This window comes from Centrocercus urophasianus, unplaced genomic scaffold (assembly GCF_019232065.1).
Source record: "Centrocercus urophasianus isolate 14NV4802_14NV808 unplaced genomic scaffold, USGS_Curo_1.0 seq_28, whole genome shotgun sequence".
NCBI lineage: Eukaryota > Metazoa > Chordata > Aves > Galliformes > Phasianidae > Centrocercus > Centrocercus urophasianus.
This window is the reverse complement of record NW_024884844.1, coordinates 14,554,874-14,578,491: the sequence shown is the minus strand read 5'-3', so window position 1 is coordinate 14,578,491 and position 23,618 is coordinate 14,554,874. Positions and strand designations below refer to the sequence as shown.

At 40.3% G+C, this 23,618-nt stretch overlaps 1 protein-coding gene across 7 annotated transcripts; it reads right to left on the bottom strand.

Annotated features, from left to right (window-relative positions):
- Nucleotides 1-465: 465 nt before the first annotated feature.
- On the bottom strand, nucleotides 466-23,157 carry MARCHF7 (membrane associated ring-CH-type finger 7). Of its 7 annotated transcripts, none has more exons than XM_042827201.1 (11): nucleotides 23,051-23,157; nucleotides 17,763-17,919; nucleotides 13,618-13,776; nucleotides 11,340-11,511; nucleotides 9,559-9,726; nucleotides 7,459-8,566; nucleotides 7,036-7,205; nucleotides 6,144-6,253; nucleotides 4,595-4,704; nucleotides 2,859-2,907; nucleotides 466-948 (listed from the first exon to the last, which is right to left on the bottom strand). In XM_042827201.1, exons 2-11 carry the CDS (start codon nucleotides 17,907-17,909, stop codon nucleotides 871-873), a joined length of 2,271 nt encoding a protein of 756 aa, XP_042683135.1. In that variant the 5' UTR covers nucleotides 17,910-17,919; nucleotides 23,051-23,157; the 3' UTR covers nucleotides 466-870. The 7 variants fall into 7 exon arrangements, with proteins under 7 accessions (XP_042683135.1, XP_042683136.1, XP_042683139.1 ...); XM_042827202.1 differs by lacking the exon at nucleotides 23,051-23,157 and adding an exon at nucleotides 22,374-22,643; XM_042827205.1 differs by lacking the exon at nucleotides 23,051-23,157 and having other exon boundaries at nucleotides 7,459-7,612; nucleotides 7,778-8,566.
- Between the last annotated feature and the right edge of the window lie 461 nt (nucleotides 23,158-23,618).

Genomic DNA, 23,618 nt, shown 5'->3' with positions numbered 1-23,618 from the left:
TCACCTCATTCTTAATTTATTTATAAAGAAGTGACAACACTAGAAAACACATTGATAACCAGTGCTTTGAACAGTGAAGGTGAGACCTAAAAAGGTCTGATCGAACTGAACAACCTCAGGTCATTATCAAATTGCTTATCTGCCAGGAATGCTGAAATGCAAGAGTTTACACCCGCAATATTCCATAACGGAATACTCACATAAAATCAAATCAAATAATCTCCAAACCAGTAAATAAAAAACATCATTAACACTAAGTATTAGAAGACCACTGCTAGTTCTTATTGCTTTTTCAGTTAAATAATACTCTTCAAGTAAACTGAAAACCAAACACTCTCTACTGTAGTTTGCTCATCCTCCTGCTCATTTATTAACACTGGAAGCAATCAATTATTATATGAGGTGGTAACAGAGGCATTAACAAAAAATGCTGTTTAGGTACAAGAACATCCCCACCCACCCTCCCCACCCTCACCCCAACACCCACAATAACCACTTAGTGCCAGTAGAGGAGCAAAACTTGATAGACAAAACCAGAAATGTGAATACAGTAAGAAGGAAAGAAAGAGATATAGCTTTCTTATATACTCAAAATCTGATGTCTCCCCAAATGAAGCATACCTTCATTTAAAAAGTGAAGTTGCTTTACATATATATGCGCATATATATATACTGTGTGTGAATATATATACACACATACATATAGACAATCTTCACACATACTGAATAGTTGTTCTCAAGTCCACTGACTTCCACAGTGCAGCAGCTGATTTTGAATTACACAATGCTTCAAAAACTACAGTAATATTCAACGCTCTTTTTATGAAGGAGAGCCAAAAACAAACGCATGTTGATGTTGTTCTTGTCAGTTCAGCATTTCTGCAGCACTTCTGTTTCTTTCAGCATAAAAGTTACACCAGCATCAGTCTTCAGAATCATCCTCAGAAGCTGTTGGAACAACAGAACGTAATCAGAAGCCTTCATAAAGGTTTGTGGAATTTAGAGCACTTTCAGTTTAATATGAGTAGTGGAAACGAAGATGATTTTATTTTATTTTTTTTTAACATCAATAGCTGACTGTACTACCTGTCCCAATCTTGTATAATTACCTAGCTTAATTTTTAAATGCATCTCGTATCTGAAAAATGCAGAATTTTAAAATCCAAATTCCCCATTACAAATTGTAGTGCCTTTCTGCTGTTTCTCCTCAAAATAAAAGGAAGAACACTTGATTATGCCAGAGATTCAACTTCTATATAGTGTTCGCAGTTGCTAACTCCAATTACAGCTAAAAGAGTATATGCAATCCATGGCAGCTGCACCCCATGCAAAGGGAAGAAACGACTCCGTGGGAATTAATGATTTGTATACCAAAATAGCTAGAAAAGCTAAAGTAGTTCCTGCATTTCTGACCCTTACATAAATACATACATTGCTTAATGAAATTAAGCCAGTCCTACTTGGAAGCAGTCCTCTCTCCACTCCCATTCTTAAAAGCATATGCAAGTTAAACACAATGTCACCATATGCATAGGATTCTGTTGTTGAAAGGTGAATCAAAGGACAAACACATGCTGTCAATGGTGAGAAAAATTCAGTAAGCATTATCTACAGTCAGTCTGTCAAGCGTTAGCTTGTGCATAACAGCAATTAATCAAAGTTGCCCTTCTAAACTAACTCAGTTTTCTTGAAATTATTTGCCCTCAAGTGATTTGTTCTCCCTCTGAACATAGAGGGAAGCAAGATCTGTCTCCTCACTTCACCAGTCCCCCCAACCACTTAAGAGAAACATAACTTAAATAGTATGAGTAATAAATTGAAACTCAGTACTTGTCACCTGCAAACTAGATAAAACCTCACTCAAATGTAGATTCAATTACTGTAGAATACCATTTACTAAGATTAATTTCTATAGGACTATAGAAAGAAGGAAGTAGTTTAACAATGAATTTTGAATTCCAGTCCACCTTCTTTACAGAAAATATTTTTAATACATGCTCTTAATGCAGAATGATCGTATGCTTTTTGAACTAATTAATGTCTCCTCCCCTCCTTACAGCATTCTTTATCATACTCCAAACGTGCCCGGTGTGCTGCAAGATCGATTTATATACAAAATCTGCATGTTCACAGACAAACACAAACTACAACGGTTGGGGATGATCTTGTAGGTCCTTTCCAAACTTGTGATGCTACAGTTCTATGATTCTAGAAAAATATCTACCTTTCCACTGTCTGTTTGTAATGCCCTAAAACAATACTCAGATTCAGGCTACATTTACTGTAAGCCAGCACACATTTTTTCATTTCATCACGGTAAAGAAACATTAGGCAAAAAGCGAGCTAGTCCTCTGCCAAAGCTGAGAACTCTTAAATTTCACCCAGAAGCAGGCATTGCTGATAAAGGAATACGTAGACCTAAGAAGCATGGGGAAAACGGGGGGAACAAATATGGCACGCACAGTATGATAATCTGAGCATAGCAAAACTTAAGCTGCGTCTTTTCTACTAGGACTCAAGAGAAAGGCTATAGCCTAAAGGTCACAAGCAGTTCCATAACTTCATGTTACTAGAATAAACTGTTACTGGTGAGGAATCTTGGCATCGCTGGCAGAAAACGCTTCCATGGTTTAAACTGTACGGTGCTGGGAAACCAATCATGGAGACTTAATGTCAGCTTCTACTTAGAACAATTCCACTGATATTGGGGGGGAAAAAAAAAAAAAAAAAAGAATCCTAATTCAAATTTTCAATAACTGATTTTGGTAGTATGATTCTTGGCAAAGGAGGATTGTATTCATTTAACCTTAACTAGATCCAATGGGAGAGAGAGGGGGGAGAAGAGGGGAAGCACCTACTTTCAATATCTTCCATATGTGCCTGAAGAGTTCTTGCAAGGTTAATAAACTAGAAATAAGGCAGAGAGAAAGTAGTTTAAAAGTTGCAAAGTTATGTGCAGAAATTTGCAACAAGTTAGCAAAGAAGTAATCTTCAACTTTTCTTCACTTTTCATATTGGAAAGCTTCATTCCAGAAGTCACTTATCCTAAACCATTTGCCCGACTCACAAAATGAATGCAAAATTTAATCTCAAGTCCCACACATTAGACTTCAAATTGCTGCTGCACAGTTATTTCAGCTTCCACTCTGTCAAATACTTCTAGTAACAGTTTATGCCCATCACTGTTTTATTCTACAGACTGTACAACACATTTATTTTGAGAGCTGCACACAAGTAAGCAATTGCCAGTGTCACTGATATGGCAAAATAGAGCCCTATGGTGAATGACAGTAATGAAAAAAAAAAAAGCATAAGTACCTTAAGGACTATAATCATAACTAAAAGTTTTAAAATTGCATTAACTATCAGGCAACAGTGGCAGTTAAATTTCAGAAGAACACAGCATCACAGTGGCGATACATCGCTGTTTAACTGACACACCACATGTTGATACACAGCAAATATAAGGAAACAAAAATAACCATAGCCTAGTTGTGCTCTGACTATCAAACATGCACAGGTACTCTTACTGGTTTAAAACACAGTATCTCACAACAATGTAATGCCACCACTGATCAAACACATTAAAAACATCACATTTCTGCAATACGCTCTAGCTAATAAACTAGTATACGTAATATAACTGTAGTCAGTGTATCATGTCTCTATACTTGTAGAGGAGAAAAACGAACATTTCATTTGCAGATCGTGGAAAATAAGCTATTCTCTTAGGTATATATAGGTATAGATATATAGAAAGGGGACTACTGTTCTAATATAGTAAAAGATTACAGCACAGTCCTGATTCAACCTCAAAAGCCTAATATGTGCTATACAAGCATTCAAACAAGCTTTGGACAAACTTTCAATCATTAATTCTTTGTAAACAATTAAAAAAAAAAAATTAAAATCATATTTTCAGCTCAAGTTGACGAAGAGTATGGAATCATTATCCAACACCAAATTAACATGTAGAATACAGCATTTTTTTAATTGAGTAACTATGTAGAATGATTTTGAATTATGGTCTGTTGCTGGTAAAAGGTGTATTTATTACACCTCCATGTCAAGCCATTTAAGCAACAATAATCTAGTCAAACCCAACTGAGAACTTTGACTAATGCCAGAAAGCCATTCTACATACTACAACTAGGCAGCTTCAGAATGTTAAAACTTCAGTACACAGTTTGGGCCCAAACTGCTGACAGCACTGCAAGATCCAAACCTCTCACTGTAGACTGGCATAATGAGAAAGATTTGTCAAGTAAGATAGTCAAATAATCTAAAATGCACATTGCTTTCAGATGAAGATGAACATTCTAGTTTGGGCTAGATACCCAGTGTTTATGGCAACATACATACAATTATCAACAATTATTAACAACCTGGACAAAAATCATTTTGCAACACAGTAACTAAACTGAAGTAGTACTGTTACTTTTAAATTGGTCAGACAAATCCAGACCAATTTAGACCCAGATTTCTCAAATAAGAGCACTTTTTGAGCATCTGGCTCCTAGATCATTCAAGGCAACAGTCTAGTTCCAAGTTCTCACTGTGAGCAATTCCTTACATAAGATGAAGGCATACTTACTCTGACACGTGTGCTGGCCTCACTTGCGGTTCCGAGCATATCAGAAAAGCGCTGCTCACATAAGTGCAACAACACCACAAGGTAGAGACCAGAGCTGATAAATTCATAGTCTGCCTTAAAGGAAATCAAAAGAAACATTCAGAATGTCAGTGACATATCTACATATGCAATTCAAGAAGCAGAACAAAAACAAAATTCTACTGGAAGCGCTACATACTCGATCTCTAGCTGTTCCAAGGAAATCACAGAAATGTAATACTAAAAAATTTAATTACTGAAATACTGTTATACTTGTAGTTCCTCCCACTCACCCCCAGGTGCAATCCTTGTTACTTTTGAAGATAGATTTTATTTGTGGAACTCTTTCTATTAAGACAGCGTGACTAGTTCATAGGCAGGAGGATCAGGGAATTATACAATGTAAAATAAAATCAACAAAGCACAAAACTCAGAAAACCCCACTCCTGGCTGGCTTCCTTCCAGTGCTTGCAATGCTTTATAGGAAGACAAAAGAAAAATATTATAAAAGCTTTGTGGTGTGATAACTAATTTAAGAAACCACTTTTCTGCAATAAAGAAAATCTTTCAAAATGATGCTGTCAAATTGATCACTTGGAGCCCATTTTTTAGGAAAAAAAGTTTTAAATATCTTCTACTGAGGTACAATGATAGTAACCAACATTCACCAGTGCTGAAACGGAAGATGACAGCAGTCTCAAGATGCTCTGTTCACAACCTGGTATAGGTGACAGGAATTACGGTACTACAGTAGGTCAACTTACTCTAAAGAGTAAGAAAACTAGATTCTGATGTTTGGCTGAGTTCACATCTTCTAAAGCTGGAGTCACTTCTCTGTATTCTCTTTTAACTTCCCAGATAGACAAATTTCATTAATCTTCCTACATTCACAGAATTTAACCCATAAAAAAAATGAAAATCCTCTGAATTAAGTTCAATAAATTAATGCCAACTTATTATCATTTATTCATTTTAAAATACTACTGAACACAGTATTTCTAAGATAATGCATTTTACACAAAGATAGTAATACTGATTGGCCTTACATTCACTTTCCATTTAGAAAAGCTCTTGGAAGGATCAGTAAGAAGCTCTGTTATAAAAGAAGTTGGTTTTTTACCACTTTAATCAAAGGACTAAAGTAAAGTTTTTAATATGTTTAAAGCAACTGTTAAAAAATTATTCTGAAACAAAAAAAATGGAAAGACCCAGCATGACTTATTGAATATGAATGCAGTATTTCCACCACAGCCATGTTGCAGAGACCCTAGACTGGCAAAGATAGATGACAGGCCTGCAGACCAGCAAATAAGAACAGGATAGAAGAGGTATCACATTTACTGAAAGCTCAGTAACAGGAAAGAGTGTAAGGACAGAATTAGTCTGAATTTTCAAATGAAAGATCTGTTTCATAGTTTCATTACTTCATGTGCTTAACAGTCCTTCTGAAAAAGAGAAACATCCTTTTCTAAAGGGGAGTGCTTTCCCAGCACCAAATCAACACCTAGCAAACTAAGCAAAATATACTAACTTGTTCATTTGCATGTGCCCTATAGAGTTCATGAATGTCAAAGTCTTCCAGATTCAGCTGCAACTTCTCCTTACATAGTTCACAAGTGGTTACTGCTTCCAAAGAAGAACCTGTTAGGGAAGAGCAGGGGGAAAGTAACAAGTTAGTGTCAAATCGCAACAACCTAAAATGCAGGACATAATCACATAAGCATTGCAAACATTGCGCTCCTGGCTTTATTTCACAAAGCAAAATTAGAAGAAATGATGACTTCTGGTATAAATGCAGTGAATATCTGCTAAGCATCAGAACTTAAATACTACATATTCTCTGTCAAGCTCTAAGTATTTTGCTTCCTGTTCACTGAGAAGGCGGGAGGTAGGGAGGGAAGAGATAAACAGAGAATGGTTACAGTTCTGTACAGTTGTACAGAAACAGCTTAGAACAGGTACAACAAAAAATATTGTTTTTATTTTACAATTCCTATCATTATGCTTCAGTCAGACTGGCTATAAGACCGAATGCACAAGGGGAGAGCAGGGAACAAACTTGCCGAAACTGGCAGTGTTGTTTGAAAGTACTCCACACTCTTCTGAAGTGTCATATTCTGTTTAACATCTTAACAGATGATCCCAAAAATGGAATTCCAACAATGACATACACAGTTCTTATAAATAACTCCAAGGACAGACTGCGGGCACATATCCAGAAGTACCACCATCCAGAAGTGCCACAATGGCTGTTGGCTTTATTTGCTTTGGTTTTGCGTTTGTTTTTTGTACGTTTTTAAAAATACTTGTTTGTCCCTGACTATTCCTCTTTCAAATATATGTCTTCATACCAGTAAGAGCAATCCTACCAGTAAAGCTCCTCACATAACCTGAAGTCTATACTCATCTGGCATCTGCCTTACCGGAATTAATCTTGGACTGCAGCCATTTTTTCATGCACTCCTGGTGAACATACTGCAGACTTCCAGTGCATTTGCACGGCTCTATTAAATTGTTGTCAGTACTTGCAGAGGACATCTGACAGATTCTGCATAGGTCACCCTCTTCATCCTCAGAATCTTCTAAAAGCAAGCTGAATAGGAAGGAATATCAACAAATACTATGGCACATTTCTCATAATTTTTTAATAACATCTATTTCTGCTCTCAAACAGTTCTCAAATCTGCAAGGATTAAAAAATAAGTTTCTCTGAGGACAAAAGTGAGCCCGTAGGCAGCAGTTCTGAGTTACATTCTCTTCTGATCAAGGTTTTAACATCAAGGTTACAGAAAACCCTTTCACGCTAAGTCAAGCACATTTAATTATCTCACAACATACAGATTTACCTCTCTTTAATTTTCTGCAGTCGTTCTGGATCTCTTGAAGGTGGCATTTTGGATTTGTCACTTTCTTGTCCATCAGACTGGCTCCAGCCAGAAGGAATAATATCTACAGTTATCATAAGATTGTCAGACAGACTGCTTCCTAATGTTGGAGGCACTGAAAAGCGAAAGAGAGAACCAGGCAGAATTCCAGAACTTCTCCTGTTGTGGGCTGAATCTGGTGGGGAGGCAGTAGCCGTGGAAATACCAGATACTGCAGGTGTTGGTGGTCTGCTAACAGAAGCCCTAGGAGGGCCATCTGATGCTTCAAGAGAGGTCTCACCTGACTCCCTTCTTCTCAAAACATGCTGTGATCTAGCAGCTGCATCAGAGGTAGAGATTCTTGCAGACTCATCTCTTCCTTCTCTCCGTCTTCTGGAGAAGAGCGGCGTACATCTGTTCCTCAAAGATGATGACAACCAGGACCCGGTGCTCCTACTTTCAGAGTCTGGTCTGTAGCTTTCCCCATCTGGATCAGAGTTAAGACTCTGGGAAACTCCTGATAAACCCCATCTTCGTCTCAGAAAGCTAAATCCCTGAGAAGCTTCAGATGTATGCAGTCCTGGAGCTTCAGGAGTTGCAGTTCCATTAGTGCCAGACAGAGTAGGAGCTTGAACTCTTGGGACAAGAGATGACTCTTCAGAGCCTAATGACCTTGTCTGCAATGAGTCTTGGCTAGATCTTCGAGAGAAAAATGTGGATGACATACTAGATGCTAAACGAGACAGCAACTGTCTGGTTGTGCGCCTTCCTTCACTGTCAGCTGCAGCATCATTCAGTGACCTCTGAGAAGATAAAACCCTTCCAGAACTACTTGAAGGAGTTTCACCTCTAGCTGAAGAATGAGAAAATGCCGGGTGTACATTCCTCTGGGGAGATTCTATTTCATTTCTCCTTTGTCTTGAAGAATAGCCGGTCCTTGAAGATCTTACGCTAGAGTCTCTGCTGAAAAAAGATTGATGAGCAGAAGGCAACTGGTGGCTCATGGACGCATTTAACCTCAAAGCACTTAATGAGTTCTCTTTTGGTCTTGCTCCTTCCGCATATGTAGAGGCAGGCCTATCCTGAAAATCTGTTGCAAGAAAGCAGAGGAAAAAATATGACAAGACGTGTCCTAATTATTATGTTATAGCTAACTCCTAAGTGTCAGCAGGTAAATTCCAGAATAATATTAAGTTTAAATTTACATTTTATAATTCTATCATCAAACTGAAACCAGGACTGTTGTCAGTCTCCTAAAACCAGCTGGAATCCAAAACCCCTAAAACCTTCAGATTATCAAGGTATGATTCACTGTCTTACACCGATGTGAAAACAGCAAACACTAGCCATCTGTCAGAAGCTATGTAAGATCATCAATAAGTGTAAGAAAAAAAAAACCATATGAAACAACAACCCACCAACCACATACACAATACTATTTATAACTCAGAGGTTCATTATGCCTGCAGACCGAAGAAGACATGCTAACTAATACTGCAGGAATACAGCAGACATCAAAGCACCTTAACAAATGCATGGGTAAAGCGAAACATATTCCTCATTTACTACAACAAACTACCCAAACTGGCCTCTGTTTAAGACCATCAAGAATGTGCTTAAAAGGTAGAATGAAAGGTAGAATAAAATTACTACTGAAGGTAGAATAAAATTGTCCTTAATAACCACTCCAGAAACCAAATAAAAGAGACAATACGATATGGGTGCATTGTGAAAATTCTTTCCTGAGTCAAACAACACTTTTTACTTAGGTATGGAAAAACAGATAGAGATCTCAAAATAATTAGAAAGGTGGCTTACAACTGTGAGTACAATAGTGTTTGTATCATAATGGCAAGCACCGGTACCATTTTCTTATGGCTGAGTGCATCTATACAAGCCAAACCCTTCATATAACATTTGATGTCTTAGCCAGTACATGGAAACTTTATTTAAAAGGCCATTTTAAAATTTAAATAGAACTTGCTGTCTTTGTATTTTGAAAAAAAAGTTTGGAGAACATGGGAAGAAAATAATAGGGCATGCAGCTATGCATTTACGAGCTATAATTTCTACAATACATACATGCTGAAGATGAAAAGTCACTGTTTCTGTAGCTATGGTCCACCAGATTATTAAAGGACTGATCTGTTCTTCTTTCTAACTCTCTTCGCTCTCTCACTAGCTCAGTTCCCAGGGAACCAAACATCACAGAAGATGATCTGGGAATCCTACTATATCTCCAAGAGGAATCTGGAAAGAAACAAGAAAATAAATCTCATGTTGTTTTTTTTGTTTGTTTGTTTATTTTTAAGTATTTAAGAATCCATTAAAGTTGGTATGTAAGCATATATTACGGTTATTTTGTATTAAGAGTGAACTTAACAATACCACTAAGTTGATCAAGTGGCCAGCTACCAACAAAAAGCTAAGAATAAAGCTGCACACCGCTGATGCTGGCAACTCATTTAATCTTGCAGACAGTTCTGAGAGATAAATCCAGAGAAAAAGTAATACAACAGAAGTAGGGTCTTGCTGTGCAAAGACAGCGCATCACTTACTAAGCTTCACAGTTAGGCAAAACAGCAGCTTCCATCTTAATAAATGCTACCAATCCACTGACACTTCTTAAATGCTCCTACGACTGATTTTCCAGCAGTACAAGTGAAGCTGGAACACACCTCTTAAGAACAGTGACAAATACTTTTCTTGCTCTTACCAAGAGACGACACCTCAGTTTAATGAGTTAACTGTTGAAGCTGCTAATGAAAAATAAGATCTCTCTGAAATAGTACATACTTAAGCAGTGGACAAAACTCATCCCAAACAAATCCATCATGAATTTACTGCTAAATTTTAAACCCAAATTTAGGTCAACAGGTTGCGAATCAAATAATCTGGAATTTGAAAGATGTTCTAGACCATAACAAGACATGTTAATAACGGTCATTCTACTTACAAAGAATAAGGAAGCATCCACAGTACAGGGTTTGATCAAGAATTTATTAGCCTTTATTTGGATAGCCATATAATAAGGGGATATAAAAGTAAAATTGATCTCTATGCACAAGCATAATTTGAATGGCTCTAATAGTGTTTCAAGGTGTTCCAGAGATATTGTCAATATAAGTTTTTGTTTATTTCCTGGCCATTAGACCTCAGTTGGCAGATTGCTTTAAATACATTTATTCAAGTATCTGCTTATATTGTATCAGTCCACGTATCATACACTTCATTGCAGCATTAACGGAAAACTCAGCTTCTCCTGAAAGCATTCTTTATTTAGAACATTTATTTTTTACTTGGCCTGTAGAGTAAATTGATACAGCCAAAAAGAAAAAACAAAAACAAACAAACAAAAAAAAAAAAACAACAAAAAAAAACCTCTTATTCCTTCTCTGACTCCTACCAACAATAGTCTAACCTTCCAAGGAACTATGCTTCTTGAAACACAGAGCTAAGTACACAAGGATATTCCTTCTGCTGGTCCTTAATGCACACACAGGGTTGCCAATACCATTTGACTCTTGAAATCAAAACAACCGCATTCATTCCTTCCTTTAAATCTTAACCAATTGAGACAATCTGAGACATGAAGCTCAGTTTTAGTACAAATGGAATAGGTACAGCTAACGTTCAAGTTGTGAGTACAAATGAGTTCTCAGAAAACCATACTAGCAGCATGCTCACTGCTTTGGATACTCCCATAAATGTGAAAATAAAATCCTATTAAGCATCAGCTTTTAATATTTAAGAATCGTAGTAGCATAATATTTCAATGCAAGTATTTTAGAACTTGGTAAATCCTCATCTTGCTACTCTCAGACAATTCTCACGTAGCTCAGCTCAAGTCATCACATTCTCACCTGAAAAGGCAGCCAAGCCATTACTTCTCACAGAAGAGGTAGACGTACAAGACAGCTTAGGTCGCTTTGAATCACTATCTTGCTGCTGGCTATGCAGTCTTGAATATGCTCCCTGAGTTCTTTCAGAATCATCGTAACACCCAGATGTAAAATGAGAAGAGGAAGATGTAGACTGAAAAGAAAAAAAATTGAAAAAAAGGTTATGGATTATGTATTCAGGTGTCCTTCTGATAGCCTAAGATATTGCAAAACAGTGCACATAACAGAAGATTCACAGAACTAGTAAAAAAAAAAAGCAACCTGAAGGTTCAAAGTCTTTTTACTTAACAGTATTATACGAACTATGCTTGTACAGTTCTACCACCAAAAGTTGTTCCCTATTAAAATCATCATTTTTTTCACATTAAAAGATATTGACGACTTACAAGATGCCATAACCATGTTCAAACACAGATTTACAGATCTTAAGGCAAGCAGAATCACAGAATGTCAGGGATTGGAAGGGACCCTGAAACATCCATTCCAGTGACCGTGCCGGAGCAGGAACACCTAGATCAGGTCACACAGGAACACGTCCAAGCAGGTTCTCAATGTCTTCAGAGAAGAAGGTAATAATTTTGTACTTCAAAAACGATTCTAGTTTAACAAATTCTGCTTATCTTCTGCCAACTTAAAACATATTTAACTAAGTGGCAGCTCCAGATTCTAGTAAGCCATTTAGTCCAGATATAGCTTGATTACCTTAAGCTCAAGTACAACCGAAGGAGTTGTAAAAGGATAATTTTTTTGCAGTATTTTATAGATTCTGTGCTACTGAGAAGGAAAAAAATAAAAGCACAAAAGGTTATCCTGGAAAGCTATTATCTGATTACTTGCAGCTAAATATTGATTTTTAAATACCAAAAACTTGAACTTCATCAGGCTGTTTGTCCTTCTCCCAGAAATAGTCTGAAACTGAGCTTCTTAATTGACCAAATAAATTATACTGTTTTGTTGTTGTTGTTTTTTAAATGAAGTGTAATGCCATCGCTTTTCACTTTTTACAACTAAAAACTACTCATCTTTCTCATCATAAAAAGACAGACAGACACAGAAACTAACATCACAAACCAAGTACAAAAACAATTTGATGTCACCTCAAACCATCAGTTTAACACATAGTTCATCTTTTATCACTTATCTTTTTATCAATTGTTATTTTACAAGTTGAAGTCCAGGAGTCTTATGCAGCATTCACTTGTGTTAGAACACTTCAAGGGAAAAACTTATCTTAAAAAGGAGAAAACCTCATTTTGAAAAGGCTAGAGCACCAGCTTAAACAGGTACATAGGCCGACCTCCAAAGCATCCCGCAAAGCTCTTCCATCTACCTAAGTATTCTGAAAGTGCTTTTTACCTTTTAAGACACAGTAAAAAAAAAAAAAAAAAGGACTCCTCTTTAGGGAAGAAGCACTGTCAGGTACCCATGTGCCCTCTCGGTTTCAAAGCGAGAACTTACATTCGTTCACTGTCTCCCACTCCCCCCTCTGTCTCCCACTCCTCCCTACACGTATTCATAGTTCTTCCCTTTTCCCATCTTGAAGCGCTCATGCAGTTGCACTGGATGATGAGGGAAGAGATGCCATCCACAGCAACCTGGACAGACTTGAGAAGCGGACCCATTCCAACCTCATGAGGTTCAACACGGCCAAGTGCAAAGTCCTGTACCTTGGTTGGGGCTATCCCAGATTATACGCAGATACAGGTTGGGCAAAGAATGGCTTGAAAGCAGCCCTGAGGAGAAAGATTTGGGGTGTCAGTTGAGGAAAGATTCAACATGAGCTGGCAATGTTCCCCTGCAGCCCAGAAGGCCAACTTATTGTGGGCTGCATCGAGAGGAACGTGAGCAGCAGGGCGAGGGAGGTGATTCTGCCCCTCTGCTCTGCTCTCACGAGACCCCACCTGGAGCACTGCGTCCAGTTGTGGAGCTTCCAACACAAGAAGGACGTGGAGCTGTTGGAGCAGGGCCAGAGGAGGGCCACAAAGATGATCAGAGGGCTGGAGCACCTCCCCTGCGGGGCAGACTGAGAGCTGGGGCTCCTCAGCCTGCAGAAAGCTCAAAGGAGACCTTACAGCATCCTTCCAGTACCACCTGCTCGCTTTTCCTCCATTTTGACTCAATAAAGTGTATTCTTCTAGATACATTACAGTGAGCTTCTGTTGGCAGATTTTTAGATTGAGAAGGTTACAGTAAAGCCCGATTGTCTTTTAGAAAGTTATTAAACATTAAAAATTCTCACCAGTCTGTTTCTGCTTCCCAAAAATCGTCCAGACCGTGGGTGATCAAGTGTCCCTGAGTAGTGAGTCGGAGAGGATGTTGTAAGCTTCCAAGGATTTTCATGAGTCTCTCTTTCTCCAATTCCCCAGTCTCTGTCAGAATTACTCAATACATCGGATTCCTAAAACAACAACACGGTTATCACATGCATTTTGAATTTTGAAAACACAGGCAAGTAAACACAGGCAAGTGGTGGGTACTAACAGATCTGGAAACCTTTCTCAAAGAAGAAAAAAAAAAAAAAAAAAACCACACCAAAAAACAACCCAAAGTAAGATACATCCAAGAAGAAACAATGCAGGCTTAAAAAAAAAAAAAAGAAACTGTGGTAAAAGAAGGATTTTTTTTTTTAAACTCCTGTCTAGTAATTATTACCTCATTGATGTCTTCTCAGTTGATGTGAATAAAGCAAAGTTGAAATCTATGGTTTTGGGGGTGTGATGTAGGCACTCCAGCAACAGGGCAGAGTTAAGGAACTCAAATTTCAAGACAACACATCGCTATCCTCTATACTCACAATCCATCCGTCTTGCCCTGGTCTTGAGTTTTAATACACAAAAGAAAATTGAAGGGGACTGCATGTTTTGAGCATACTAACTAATGCATTTTTTAAATAATAGGCATGATCTGTCCTACTAAAATAGATGGACAACAGATTCCAGCTATGAAGTCACGTTCCTAACAAAAACAAACAAAAAAAAACACGCTACTGCCCACTGCAGGAGAGTTGGACCAGCTGCTACTTAGATTCCTTGAAACCAAACCCACTGTATAATCCTCTGCAGCCTCCTTCAGTATGCAGTATGTAGTATGATTAGGTTGCAGTTGGACCCATTCTAAAATCTTAATTCCGTGATTCTACAACCTTTCCTGGTACGGTGGTGAGCCTAACAGGTTTGTAATTTCGGGGGTCATCCTTTTTACCCTTCTTAAAAATGGGTGTGATGTTGCCTTTTTTCCAGTCATCAAGGACTTCACCTGATTGCCACAACTTTCAAATATCATTGAGAGTAGCTTGGCAATTCCACCAGCTAATTCCCTCAAGGATGCAACTCATCAGGACCCATAGATTTGGGATGTTTCAGTTTCTCAGGTGGTCACGAACCTGATTGTCACTTACAGCAGGAGGAATGCTGCCTCCCCAGTTCCTTCTGAACAGTTATCAGAGAAGACTGAGGCAAAAAGCCTTCTCCTTGCCTTGACTGTGTCACTCACTGAGGGGTATGCCCTCCCAGACTTTCCCTTTCTGGCTGAAGTAGCTGTACGAGGCTTCCTTGTTCTTCCTGGCATTCCTTGCCAAGTTTAGTTCAAGCTGGGTCTTGGCTTTCCTGGTCCCTTCCATACCTTCCTTATGTTCTTCCCACACAACATGTCCCTGTTTCCACTGCTCATGGATTTTCTTCTTGCTCTTCAGTTTGCCCAGCAGGTCCCAGTTCAGCCACACTGGTGTCTTGCCTTCCTTTCCTGACTTGATACACCTGGGGATGGAGAGCCCTAAGAAACGCTTCCTTAAATATCATAAGGACAATTTCACAGGGTGTTTTGTTGACTAACTTCCTGATTCCTGTTGCCTAACCACCCTAATTCTACTCTTTGTCTGTCTCATATCAATCAGGAGCATGAACTTGACCAGCACGTTCACTACAGCCCAGGCAGCCTCTAAACCTGATGTCACCAACCAGTTCATGTGCATCAGTGAGCAATAGCTTCAGTATTGCATTCCCTCTGGCAGGCCCATCTATTACCTGACTCAAGAAGTTATCCTCAGTGCATTCCAGGAGCCTCCTGGATTGCCTGCACCATAAAACGTAAGACTTTTTTATTGTACTATTACAATATCTTGGAATTTGTATTGTAGGTTACCTAAAAAAAAAATGGTATGACACATATCTCAAATCTGTTTATTACTAGCGTGATTGCTCTGGCTTCTCAGACAAACAGAGGCTAAAAATTTAATGGTGCATATAAGAAAGTTTTTCTTTTGTTTTTCTTCTCCTTTTCTTCTTTTGCATTGTTTTGGCTTTCAGCTATGCCAAATTACATGAATTTGCCACTCAGAAGGAACTCCATATGACAGTATACAAGAATCTGTACATACATGAAAAACATACTGAACTATCCACACAATAGAAAACAGCTTTTTTTAAGCACTAGTCAAACCCAAATGCTTAAGTCTGACTGCTATGTATCCAATAAGTTATTTTTAGTTAATATATAATTATGTTCTCTTGCTATAGTCTAAACTCCACAAGTTCTCTTTACACAAACCAAGTACTACATTTTTCTTCTAAATGACAGATCTTTTGAATACTTCTTTAAAAAAAGAAAAAGGTAGACTTCTAAATGAGTTAAAACAATGAAGAAATACTGTCTATTCCATTCCTGCTAACCCTAGTCTTATTTAGACTGACTGGTTTTCAACCAATTGAAATCTTAACCTGCAAGTAATGCTGCAATTTTCATACAACAGCTCCGTAAGTAGCAAAGACCAGGAGATGCTTACTACCCTATGCTTACTGCTAAGCAATAGTCTTAAATAACAATCTCTCAGACTACTTCCTATAAATCAGAGTGGAAAGAAGGGATACAACAATGTTCTACGTTGTTTTACCTGGAAAGCACTGTAAAAAACATTCCATAGATTACAGGCACATGGCTCAGCAGAAAATAACCAAATGCTAACGCACAGTACACAGTGAACTTCATGTAATACATAAGCACATAATCCTCCCTATTTCTTAATACTAGGAAGACTATTTGGTAACACATCTAACTTCAAAGCAGCTGTTCAGCTTCAGACTCATCTTTGTCAAGAGCTTACTGTATGATACTGGACTGTGTGCATTCGTAAATCCTACGAAAGAACAAGACTATCAGATTTGGTTTTGCTGAGCAGTCAGTGAAGAAAAGGTAGAAGTCCAAAGATGAAAACTGACTGAAGACTACCCTCAGATGCTCCTGGTAGCCTATATACTAACAAACACGTGCGTGCTAGACACTGCAATATGTAACATGCAGCTCTATACATCTTGTGCTATGTTGTGCTAAAGATCACAAAATGCTGCTTTACTTCTCAAACAGCTTCTGGAAAAGGCTTTATATAACACAGCGTCCTACACAACTTGCCAGAAGTGACCAGGTTCATAATCATGTTGTCAAATAAACACAAACATTTAGCCATGAAGTTGCAATTCTGCAGCTTTGAAGACAAAAACTGTGCTTATGTTTCCAGGCACAAAAATTTTACTTGACAACTGCTGACAGGTGCAGAAGCAACACAGTATTCGAGCCAAACCATCTTCTGTTGATTCCAGGTGACCCAAAACTACTTCTGAATTAGCTTAATCCATATGTGCCACAGTACTCTTTCAAAGTGAAAGCATCTGCACAGTATGGCTTCTTACTTCAGAGTACAGCTTCCCTATCCCACAAAAGCAATTTGGTTAGAGTTAAATATTGCACATGAAAGAGCAGGTCTCTATCACAGCCCAATCTATTGTCAGGTCTAGCTGCATTAATATACTAACTGACAGCACAATGCCAGCCTAAAGGGTCTCTTCTTACCCCTACAAAATGCAAAGGCAGTAAGCAGGTGCTCCAAAGCAGCACATCCTATCGTCAACTCTTAGAACTGCAATATATCCCCGTACTTCCTGCATCACTATCCACACATGAAGTGTAACACCCTACACACACGGAAATTCAAACATAAGCCTCACCTACACTGACCAGAAAGCCAGATTCTACACAGATTAAAGACAGCAGTAACTACAGTCAAAATATATTCACAGTATCTGGCTCCCCTTCTGTCATCAGTCAGTCCATTTCTAAAGGAGCGGCTACAAACAAAAGCAGGTAAAGATGCCAGAGACAGAACTGCTAGTTCACTGTGCAAAAAAAAAAACTTTCATTGGCCTGGTCATCAGTTAATTGATCATACAATTAATTATATTTCCTGTTCACAAATGCAAAGGCCTGGCTGAGATTTCTCTGTATATTACCCCATCCCTCTTTTTGAATCCGTATGTCTTTGCACCAACTTTAGGGTTAGTGAGAAAGACACATTAAATGAATTTACACTTTACAGAGAGAGTTAAAACACATTACCTGGTAACCAGAGTCTAATCCCCGTGAAGAATCTCTTGCACTATATGCACCAGCTAAACTGCTTCCAGTTAATGTTCTAGATCCTAGAGTAGAGCTGGAGGCCTGAACAGATATCCTTCGAGGAATTCTTGAGGGCTTAGACTCCATTCTTTGTACCCTGTAATAAAGGACACACCGTTGTGGGTTTTTTTTCCCTTTCGGAAGCAGAGATTTAGATACAAAACATGCACAAGTATTTTCTAAATGCAACTCAAATACGAGTCATGCACACAGGCACGCACACTTACACCAAGCTTTGGTCTGATCAAGCACCAGAAAGATGGAAAATGAGGTTTTTCCCCTCTGTTTTGCAACTCATCTTTACATCTCCCATTCCATGCTACAAGACTAGAAACAAGAAAGACAGAACTTTCTTATATGCTTATATCTACACTATATTCTTTCTGTTACATTACTAGTGGGACTCTCTGAAGAACTCTGCAGGAGCTGCATGGAAACAAAATGAGCCAGGGAAGGAATCCTCAGATTAAATAAATTCACAAATTAATTTTCCGTTAATGAGCTGCATCTTGAATCTGTGATAAACTAAGTACATGCAAAGACTACACTCAAACTTAAGTCCTCAGAGTCAAAACTATGAAACATCACCTTTCCATTAAACAACTCTACGTGCAATCTACCTACCTCAAAGAAATATTTAAGTTTTCCAAAATAGCCCCTGTGAAAATCACTTTATAAAGCCAAAGTACATGGTGTCTCACATCAAACAATAAACTTTCATTTGACTCTGAAGTATGTACTTGGAATCACAGAATGGTTTGGGTTGGAATGGATGTTAAAGATCATTTAGTTCCCCTGTGGGGGAGGATAGTGGTAGGCAGTGGCAGGCACCTCCCTCTGGACCAGCTTGCTCACAGTCCCATCCAGCCTGGCTTTGGCTGTTTCCAGGGAGAGGGCATTCACACCATCACTGGGCAGCCTGTTCTGGTATCTCACCATCCTCACAGTAAAGAATTCCTTGCTGACATCTAATCTAAATCTGCCCCCTTCCAGTTTAATACCACTTCCCCTCATCCTATCTCTATCTTCCTGTCACAGAAACTGCCTGTCACCATAACACCATGACACTTCTCTTACAAGAAGCCCCTCCCCACCTTTCCTGTAGGCCCTTAAGGTACTGGAAGGCTGCTGTAAGGTCTCCTTTGAGCTTTCTGCAGGCTGAGGAGCCCCAGCTCTCAGTCTGCCTCACAGGGGAGGTGCTCCAGCCCTCTGATCATCTTTGTGGCCCTCCTCTGGCCCTGCTCCAACAGCTCCACGTCCTTCTTGTGTTGGATGCTCCACAACTGGACGCAGTGCTCCAGGTGGGGTCTCGTGAGAGCAGAGCAGAGGGGCAGAATCACCTCCCTCGCCCTGCTGCTCACATTCCTCTTGATGCAACTGCAACACAGTTGGCATACTTGCTCTTTTTGTATTTCTAGGCATCTCAAAATAAACACTGGTGCCTTTATCAAATGAGAAGTGGTTTTGTGGGTCATTCTTTCCTTTGAAAGGATATTTTGACCTAGTGCTGCTCAAAAGCTTTAGATACATGGATAACTGGCTTGCTAATATTCCCAGATTCTTCTTCCTCAGAACAGGACAGATATAATAGCACCACAAAAAGTAAATACACTGCAGAGAATCCCAGCATTGTCAGTGGTGTGCTGCGGAAAGGGTTATGTGACAGCTAACAACTCTGAAAACAGATGGCAGAGCAAGGCAATTTGCAGAAGTGGTACACCCTGTTTTACTTAACCACTGTTAATTCTGATCTAGCCTTCTGAAAACTGCAATGAGAATATATTAAGAAAAAATCATCAATCAATAAAGCCCAATTATTTCCCCACATTTAGTATCACAGTCTCCAAAAAACTACTGCAATCCCGACACGTCTTGCATCCAGCTGCAGCTCCCAGCTGAGTTCATAAACTCAGGACTATTTGACACATTCCCAGTACAAATTAGTTTGCATATAAGTCCATTGATCAAGCAGTTGAACAACTGCAAATCAGACTACTGTTTTCATCAAATGAAGGTTTCGAAGCCACTTCTCTGTTCCATGTTTAGCCACTAGGTTTACAAAACAGCTCACACCATAAAGTAGCCTAAAATCTTAATCACGCAAGTACAGCTCATTTCAAAGAAAATAAAATATAAGACTTAAACATCTCATGATTATGCTATGCTTTAAGTGAACATTTAAGCCAACAGTTAGATAAACATAGGTTGTACAAAGAATTACTGGGCTGTACCACAGAGCAGCACGCCAGTTACTACACCACGCTTCAAACATTAACAGCCTATACACTCACATATTTGGTTAAGTGAGATCAGTTTAGGAACCTCCATTTCTCACTGACCCACCCTTGGATTAGGAACTTAAAGTCACGCAGTGGCTAAGCTGCTCAAATCACGTTTAAACCCACGAGGAAATACTAATGGACAACAGCACTGTTGAGTAATTCTCAAACTTGTACAAACAGTATCAATAAGAATGCTCAGGGCAGCACTTCACAGCCCAAAGAACGCTGTCGGTCATGTGAGTTAAGAAATTCATTAACAAATTCAGTAATCTAAGCTACACCACTTTGTACGGGTCATCTGCCCAATAATACAAAAGAATCACATTTTTAAAGTATTTGTAACATACTGAAGATACTGTAATGACTGTTAATTTAAACCTCAGAGTAATCTGCCATCACATGCACTGCAAGCCCAGTACAGGCCCGAAGCCATATGAAGTGTGAAAAAAAAACTATTCAAGTTGCAAACTTTGAAACTAAATGAATCCCAGGTCACAGCAATAGATACAAGAGTCTAAGTGGTACAGGACAACTGCTGGTCTTGAGATTTGACTTCCAGAATAGTTTGTCTACATTCTACATTGATGCAAAACACGAAGGTCAAGGCAGTAAGAGACAAGCAGACAGATTAAGTGATCCAATTTTTCTGACACAGAGCATCAGAACAATCACGTTGGTTACGGATCATTCTGCTTCCGGATACACACAGAACCTGGTGAATTAAATAACACAAGTAGAAAGTTAAGGCAGACAGACAGAAAACACACAGAGGTTCCAGGTGAAAGGAAGGAAGCTCCTTACAGCAAGAATTAGCAGAGGCGTAAGCTATCCGCAGCTGCACACTGCCTGGCACAGCCCGCCCTGCCGCACACCATCGTGGCAGCTGCCGCACCATCCAACAGGCCTGGCCCCCATCAGTCATAACAACCACACGTGGGAGTGCAGTGAGCACCTTCTGAGCTGAGCACGGGGCTTGGGGAGGGCGCAGCGCTGCCTCAAGTTACGGCAAATAATCTTACACGTTTTGATACTTTGGCTAAACACAGTCCAGTGAAAAATATATGCAGTCACGCCTGCAGTTTTGATGAAGGAATTTGAGAACAGGTTTTAAGATTGCCAGAAAGGTCATCTATTTTTCATTATATTTGCAACTCCATTTTCAATCGGCATATATACATTCTCTGCAAATTTTCAAGCGGAATGCATGGAGGTGCAACCAGACGTCCAACTCAAACGTTTGATCACGTCTCTTTATCAGACTTTAATAAGCCCTCTTATCAAAGATACCCCTTGCTTCACAATCATGTCTTACTCATGTCACTGCTTTTAGCAGTACCCACATTTGTGAACAACTGTTTTCAACAATGAAGCACGGGAAGAGTAAAACTTCATAAGAAATCTCTGACAAACACCTTGGGAGTTCACCAGGAACAGCAGCTACTTCCACTGAACCAGACTGATGCATTAGTTTCACAAAACCAGTCTCACATCCCACCAGTTTTGTTTTCTTGGTGCTCTCTTCTTCCAGTATGTTAATTTAAAAAAAAAATAAATAAAAAAAAAAAAGCAAATGAAGCTACATTACTTAAATGCATTAACTATATATTTTATACATAGTGCAATTTTATACAAGGCAATTCATCTTCACTCAATGTGGCTCACACAAGCCAAAAGGTTGTACGCACATGAATTGGCATCTAAATGAACAGGGGAAGACAACAGCAGTGGAAGTAGTTAGAAGATTTTTTAAATCAAATTAGAGATCATCTACCACTAATAAAGTCTTGTGATGCATTTCAAGACCCGTTTAAAAAAAAAAGAAAGAACGAAAGAAAGAAACGGTACTGAAATTAAACTTTCACCATTAAAATTATGCATGGAAAAGAAATGACCATCTCATATCTGAGAGAAGTTGCACCGCCTATTCGGGGTACACAGCTCCGACATCCCTCCCTTCTTCACCCACCATGCCTACAACAACATTATAAAAGATCAACTAGATCCAATGTAGCCACAATAAATGCAATAGAAAATTTAAAACATCAACAGTTCTTTGCAGGTAAGCAGTGTAATCTGAAAAGGTAAAAATAACATAGCAAATATTTAGAATATAAAAGCCTCTCACTCCTCCTTCTCTGTCACCCTAACCCCACCTACTAAGCAATGAGAGGCAACAGGACATACTCGTGTCTACCAGACAGTGAAGCTTTTCTAGCTGCCATGCAATAGCTTAGCACATTTGTGGGTCCCCGCTTTCAGCTGCACATACCTCACTTCCAGCTCAGAAATTCAGGGCCCACCTCAGCACTACGCGTCGATGCTTCAGCCAACGCTTAGAGCTCTTAGGGCTAGAGATTTCAGCGCGCTCTGACATACAGCGGCTCATAAGATCGTCGCACAACCAATTTGTGACCGCGTGTTCTTCACGTTTCATCAGATGACATTTAGAGCGGCAAGCAAACGGAGCTCAGGCTCAGTTTCGTCAGTCCGCGCAACCAGCCGCCAGCCAAGAAGGCCGACAAGAACTCAGCAGCGTCCCAGGCGGACCGAGATCCCGGCACCAGGCGCAGCAGCAGCTCCTTCCGCACCCTGCGGGCCGGGGGTCACGGGGAGGCCGCCGCCACGGGGCTCAGCCCAGCGGGCGACAGCGCCAAGCGGCGTCTCGCAACCAGCCAAAAGGCGGCACGGAGCGCCTCGCTCCGATTCCGCAGGACGGCGGCTCCCTGGAGGGAGGCGAGGAGCGGCGCGGAGCGTCCCGGAGTCACATACGCGACGCGGCCAGGGAGGCGCGCGCCCATCAGCGGCGGCCGCAGAGAGGAGGGAGGAGCCGGGCGGCACCGAAACAAAATGGTTCCGCGAGCTCCCGGCCGCAGCCCGACGCGCGGGGCAGGAGCTGGGCCCGCGGGGACACCCTCCCCTCCTCGACACCGTCGGACTCGTACTCACTCTCACGGGCGAGGCCCTCGCGACACGAGCATTGGAGATCCGCCGGAGAGGCCGGGCCGGACCCGCAGACGGCCGAGCGGAGCCCGCCGCCTCGACCCGCAACACAATGGCGCCGGCGCTGTGCCGCGAGTCCGTCAATCGCTGCCCGCGCCCCGCCCGTGCCCGGAATCTCGCGAGAGCGGCGGAGAAGGGGAAGGGGGTGCGCTGCCGCAGCCGCCAGGGGGCGCCGCTCTCGGGGCGGCAGAGCCTCGGTTCCATAGCCGCTTCGGCGTTTCGTTGCTGCCGTTGTGCAGCAGGGTTTTACTGAGTCCCAGCAGCACATTGAGTGCCCAACATCGCACTGTTACGTCAGATAAAGGAGTGTGAAATAGTGGCAGGCTAGCCAGGCCGTAGGAAAACAAAACAAAACAAACATCCACCCTCCCTGACAGGCATACAGCGTACAGACCCGATGTGTGCACACCTAATAGCTCCAACAGATCTGGGACGCGAGTAAGACCAGACAGGCTGGTTAGAAACTAGCCAGGTGGCATCTCTAAACGGAAGGGACAAGCCTATGTTTAACAAA

What these genes read in the sequence shown, in the direction of transcription:
- MARCHF7 (XM_042827201.1), bottom strand. Translation starts at nt 17,909, where the DNA reads ATGGAGTCTAAGCCCTCAAGAATTCCTCGAAGGATATCTGTTCAGGCC. An exon ending in GATTAGACTCTGGTTACCAG is followed by an intron (nt 13,777 to 17,762) that starts GTAATGTGTTTT and finishes TTGTTGTTTTAG; the next exon opens with GAATCCGATGTATTGAGTAA. An exon ending in TGACTTTTCATCTTCAGCAT is followed by an intron (nt 8,567 to 9,558) that starts GTATGTATTGTA and finishes TTCTTGCAACAG; the next exon opens with ATTTTCAGGATAGGCCTGCC.